At 39.1% G+C, this 6,426-nt stretch overlaps 1 protein-coding gene across 5 annotated transcripts in view; it reads right to left on the minus strand.

The window, feature by feature from the left end:
* BEST3 (bestrophin 3) overlaps positions 1-2,939 on the minus strand; it is a 41,602-nt gene extending 38,663 nt beyond the window's left edge. For 2 of the 5 annotated variants that reach the window (XM_037022622.2, XM_037022621.2), the window contains exon 1: positions 2,756-2,937. Coding sequence is in view for 1 of the 5 variants with exons in the window: in XM_017673728.3 (XP_017529217.2) it covers positions 1,044-1,195 (152 nt within the window). In the remaining 4 variants the exon portion in view is untranslated. Of the gene's footprint in view, positions 1-1,043; positions 1,212-2,755 lie in introns of all 5 variants that reach the window. The other 3 variants (XM_017673728.3, XM_037022625.2, XM_037022624.2) reach the window with 3 other exon arrangements.
* Positions 2,940-6,426: the final 3,487 nt, after the last annotated feature.

Consider the following 6,426-nt stretch of genomic DNA (forward strand, 5'->3'; position numbering starts at 1 on the left):
ATAGAGCAAAATAGCTTTTCTTATTCTACTTTTGATAATTATTAGCCAGCCAAATTAATATCCCTTTTTTTCAAATGGGGTCCTGTTGCTGCAGGGAAGAATGCAGGTGGGAACAATGATATACATACTTGTTCATCTGTATGCAGAAGAAAAACAACAAACTGAGATACATAGAAAAGGAAGATACACAGCCTCAAAAACCTTTAGCTTTTCTATTTTAAGTTTTAACTTCCCCCAGGGAAGAAATGTATGCAGTTTTAATAAAAAAAACTCACAAAGCTTCCCTTTAATAAAAATGTTAAGGCAATACTTTTTAGTTATAAAACATTTCTTGGACGTGAGACTGCTCAAATTTTCTGTCAATCTGACAGGCATAGGTTGCCATGTTATAAAGAATAAGCATCTTTTGTGAACAGAACATACCCCAAACACAGGTGATATCAAGAAAATGAATCAATTTTCAGGCCTTTTCTTTAGCAGAGGTATTGGTGCAGGTGTTGGGCACCATCCTGCAGAAGATCTCATCGCTCCAGGCAAAAGGAAGGAAAGTGGCCTGCTGTACACCATTCACGAACATGTTAAATATGCAGGTACTTGCTACAAGCTGTCAAACCACAGACTGTGAATGAAATGATGTATGTAGAGAGGCACAAGTAGGTTCTGTGGACTTTGCCATTCAAAGTCATCATGTTGTGAGGACTAAAGTATAGATCTCCCGTTTCATGCTTACAGCAATATTCATGGAGCACAGCTAATACCTTATCATGATCAATTAATACCTTGTCATGATCAACTAATGTGTGGCTGGAATGAGAGTCACCTGAACATCACGGTTAGAGTCTACTTAACATCCCTAAAAGTGGTTAGGTATGGATTAACATACCCTGTCTGGAGGAGAGGAAGGCAACCGAGAGGATCATGCAAAGGAGGAGGTGGCATAAATGCAAAACTCAGCAGCAACCAATGGGTAACTTGGGTTTTTGAGACTGTATTCTTCCATGATATTTGGTGGCCATTGTAGGAAGACATGCAAAGGAAAGTACCTGTACACCAAACTTATTGCTGTGTAAAGAACAGCAAAAACAATAAATTCCCTGTACAGCAGTTTGTAGATGCTGCCTCTCCATTTGAGGAGTAACCTATGAAATCCAAAAAAAGTCGCATTTGCTACTTTACTGGAGTAAGTGACAGTCATCTTGGACAGTACTTTTCTAGAAGAGCAAGAAGACAAAACACAAGTAAAAAGCAATGTTTAAGGCAGAGCATAAATCTGTATCTCAAAAGAAACCCAGGCCAGCAGCCAGCCAGCTATCTTCCCTTTCTGCCTTCTTCTGTTTGAACAGTTTAGAATTTGAGATAAACACTCAGTGCTAAATCTTTTAGCAGAAAAGAGGAGGAAAGGAGTCTCTGGGAAGAGTAATTTCAGTAACCTTAAGCTTGCCTTAATTTCTAAATATTATTTTTAGACTATATAACCATTACTCCAATGTTGAATGAATAAGTGAGATATATGAGATATGTTCTAATATCACCTGTCATGTATTTTCTTAATCCATGGGGAGATTTAGGTTATTGGTATGCTATATTCATTGATATTTTCAAAAGCAGTGGACAAACTTACTGTTTGGGTCTTATTTGCCGAAGTATAAAGGGGCAATGATTTCACCCTTCAATTTCCTAAGGGGAAGTTTTGGCTTTCAGAAGTCGGGAGGTACTGTTGGAAAGACAAAAGCTTCTCATGGGAATTTAATTGATGGGTTACTTTTGGTGGTTTTGGTTGGAGGTGGGTGTCTCTCCAGCAGCGCTCTGAGTGCAGGGTTAGCCCTCTATGCACTTCACAAAAAGCAGACAAAACGCGGGGACACAGCGATCCTAAGCGGTGCTTTCCTGTTGAAAAGTCTTGCACAAAATGTTTAAGGATGGTTGCATTTCTGTTTGGAGAACCTGTTATTTAGTACTTTTTCTACTTGGATCTTTCTGTGGATATGGGTAGCATGAGAATTGGGCCTCCGAACCTAGTTTTCAAGAGTTCTGTGGAATTCCGGTGCTTTTCACCAAGACACCCAACATTTGGGTTTTGAGGAGATGGCCCAAAGCTAATCTTTGTTTGAAAATCCTGCTCTCCTATCTCTCTAACATGGAGCATACACAGATAAGATGGAATTTCTTTGGAATTGGTTTCAGAAGGACCTATGAGGAGGAGACTCTTACAGACCTACTTATAATGAAATTACGGAGCTTTTAGTAGAACTGTACCAGACACATGAAGTAAATCCTATCACAGATTTCTTATATAAAGTAGCCAACAGCACACATTTTATCATCAACATGAAACTCTCTTTATGCACAGGTGGGAAAACAATCCAACTCTAATTTGCCTTGTAACGAAATGAACCTCTGGAGCTATATTCCCAGTATGTTTTTGTGATCACAAACTCAGCCTTCAACATTACTCATTTTAATAAAGAAACCAGGGCTTTTTGACATGAGTAAGTGGCATTACAAGAGGATGGGACTCACGCCACAAAGTTGGTTTCATTTTCCCATCTTCACGTTGTCTATTCATGTAACATGAATACAGCCAACACTGGGAGAGGAGCCTAATAAACCAGGCCCATTTCTCATGGACAGAGTAGTTTTAAATAACAGTCCTTGATTAATAGTTCACCCTTCTATTGCAGTTCTGTCAGAAAAACTAAGATCAGATAGCGAAGAGGTCAGAATTAAAATGCTTAGGTATGCTCTGTGCACTAACCTATTTATTGGGTTTGGAGTCTCCGGAGGGAAATAAAGTCTTCAAATTTCGGGCTCCTCCTGAAGAGGGGCCTCCAGGCCGATGTGGCACTCCTGGCTTCACCCCTCGCTCACGCGCACTTGGGTTTTCTTTCTGTTCTCTGGCCCCTGAGGAGACCCAGAGTGTGACAAGTACAGGGGTTAAATGTCTTTCCACTTGAGGAGGCGTGTTTGTGCCAATTTGCCCACTGATGACAGTTATATCTGGGAACAAACAGAAGCAACAGCAGCTGATGTGGCTTTTTTCTGATCTATAATTATAACTCCACCTGCCATCCAAAGTGTCCCTTTGAATGAGAAGTCGGCGGTGATGTGAAGGAGGCTGTTGGAGTCTGACGTTTTCATCTTGACTCCACCCTGGGATCAAGGAAGAAAGGTTCATTTCTTCATGAAGTGCACTAAAGGGGCTCCAGCAGCCACAAAAGGGAATTAGGACCATCTGTGCTTAAAACGAAGACTATGTTCTTTTCACCAACTGAGGCAGGCAAGAATATAAACAGGATTTTCACTCATTTGAGAGGTATTGAGAATGCTCTTCCATTAAAAGCAACAAGCAACAGTGTATTTTTGAGAGTGCATACATGTGTTGGGTGCATATTTCAGAAGAGCATAGAGAATTATTATGGTGGGGTGGTTTAGCGTGGTGGAAAATGATAGCACACTGATTCATTACATTTCTTATCCTTCTGTGGTCAGCTAGGGAAAATTTTTTAATTATTCAAAATGTTTTTTCTTAGGTTGGTTGTGTTTCCATGTTTTCCTTCTAGAGAGAGTTCATCAGCAGTCTTTAAATAATAAAAAGTAATTTCAGGGTAAATTCTGGGACCTTTTCAAACTTTTAAAGTAATGTGCTTGTGCACCAAGCATTGTACTTTCAGCTTGAGTAAAATAACTACAAATAACATGTATTTTTATGGAGAAAGATATAGAAAAAAGGTGCTTATTTAGCAAGTGAGAATTTATTTGCGCCGAAAAGTTTTTCTAAGCATTCTTAAGTTTCATATGCATTTGACTGGTTTCTTTATCAAACTGTAAGTACTTTAGAGCAAAGACAGAGTTGTAGGGGTCTGGTTTCTTGCCCCCATCCCTGGTCATAGTTACAGCGTGGAGCCCTGTGCATAATGGACATTCACAATGTATTTGTTGTTTATCACCTAATTGCCACTATGCCACTCCTGTGAGTACATTTGGGGTAATTTGTGAACATTTAAAAACTGTCTACACAAAGCTGCACATTTTGTATCTGGGTTGCCATGCAAAGTGATCGGATAGACCTGCTGTTGCATTTATAAAGGTTTGCAAGGCTGATCAATGTGATAGAGTTTGAGCAAACCTAAAGCCCAAGTACTTATGAAATAGAAACAGAGGTATTTAAAAATATTCTCACTCTTATGTCTTCTAGTGGACATGCAGTGGTGCTGAAACATGGCTTGATTCCCAGCAGTCATGACTGCATGTGGAGGAATCTGCCTCCTCTATGGGGCACTGCTGGCTGATCTCACTTTTTAACAGGGGTAATTACATTCGTCTTTCCCATCAGGCTGTTTTGGGGAATGACTAATTAGTGCTTGAGATAGCATTCTAAATGCAAATCAGCCAGTAATGATTAGATTGAATAGCAAATTCCCATTGTCGAGCTCTCACCATCAGAGATGGTGCCTATCTCTAACAGGTACCAAAATAGCCATTCAGAAATTATTTCAAAATACCCAACAAACACCAAACTGCAAATTTATCTGTTCATATGACATTTTGCAGAAAGCATTAAAGTTCTTGTTTAAAAATAGATATATTCCTTCCAGGTTCTAACAATAACAAATGCATATTAAAAAATAAAATGTAGAAGAAATAAGTAAATAAAATAAAAAGTAAAACAACATGTAAAGAATGGAGTGGCACTCTATCCTGCCACCCTAGAGGGGTGATGATCACTTGGCATAAAGTTCATCTTCCCAGACTTTTGTAGAAAATATTTTAACTCCTGTAGTTAATAGCAAACAATATGATAGACACTTGAGCAATTTCAGGGCTCTAGGAGATAGCTATGACAGTCATATTTTCTTTTGACAGCAAGCATCAAGTTATGAGGTCCTGACCACTGATTTTCAACAATCCTGATAAATACACTTGTCTTTATTCCAGTAAAGTTCCAGTGACAGGACTATTAATAAAAAAGAACAACTGATCATTTCTTAGTGATGGGAGTACTGATATTCATTCACAGATGTCAAGATAAATCACCCTTTGTTCCTTAAGGGAACAGAAAACAACAAGGTTAGGAAGCCCCTGCCACTTCCTAAAAGAGAACCAAAAAGCCCCACATTAATTCATATATTTATTTTAAAAGCCCCACAGCCTTTTAAAACTGATTGACTTACTGCACTGATGTGAGAAATCTGCCAAATTTCTTTTGCATGCCTGGTTGAACATAAACGTGTACATAAAAAGTTGCATCCGAGTATTCAAAGACAAGAAGTTGTTGTGGTCTGGAGGCTTTGATTCTGACTTTAAGACTTTTGGACATTACTAAATGGGGAATAAGAAATCAGTAAACGTTTTGGACAGGAAAAGGGCTTGAAAAAGTCTGTGTAGTAGAAAGATGAATCTATGCTAAGGGTAAGTGATGGCTTTGAGTGGCAGGGAGTGTAAAAAGGGAGTCAGTTTGAAGGTTATTAGTGTTCTGAGAGGTACTGGGGCGGTGGGTAAGTGGAATGAAGAGGAAGGATGGTGAGAGAGCCACAGTGAAAGAGGGAAACTACCCCAGGGGAAGGAACAAACGGGAGAAGTCTGATACAACCCTTGTCCTGTCCTTTGAGCCCATCTGCTCGCAAACAAGAACTACACAATATGATCTCAAATTTGTTCAGATGACATGGGTCTTTGTAGGGCACCATGTAATTTTGATATGTTTTATTTGATTTCCTGAAAATAGGAACATTTTATTAGCAAAATGCATGCAAAGTAAAATCACAAGTAGGCATCATATTGCCCACAAAAAAATCAAGTTGTTGAATTACATGATTAGCCGATCCTTGGTTTTTCGGTTAATAATTGTTTCTGGCACTTACTCATTTTGCTGTGAGCTGGGCTGCTCTAGAAAAAAAGACAGTAGTTAGTGCCAAAGCTTAGAGAAAAATTCACAGTAAACTTTCAGTGGAATATCATTCATTAATTTTTTTTCCCCAAAAGATACCTTGGTTCATTTGGTTTGGGAACCACTCAATTATTTTTTTTCCTCACATTTTTCTTTTTTATTAAGGTATCATTGTTATATAATCTTACACTCAGGTTTCACATGAGCAACACTGCAGCGACTATATTGCCCCCCACTATCAAGTCCCCACCACATACCCCATTACGGTCACTGTCCATCAGCGTAGCAATGCCATAGAATCACCACTCTTGCAAGTACATTTTTATTGGCTCCCTGAGACTGTAAACTTCTTAGAACTCATGCCTTATTCTTTCTTTTGTTTTTTTTTTTCTCTCTATTTCCTGGTTGCCATGAAGGATGCAATAGCTGTGAGATAAGCAGCTTGATTGGGGTCAGTCATGCATCAATTCCGATGTGTGATGGTTCCTGATGCATTCTGATGGTGATGCAAGTTGGCCAAAGGGGCTGGGGAACCTCCT

The sequence above is a fragment of the Manis javanica genome, chromosome 10 (genome assembly GCF_040802235.1).
Source record: "Manis javanica isolate MJ-LG chromosome 10, MJ_LKY, whole genome shotgun sequence".
Taxonomy (NCBI): Eukaryota; Metazoa; Chordata; class Mammalia; order Pholidota; family Manidae; genus Manis; species Manis javanica.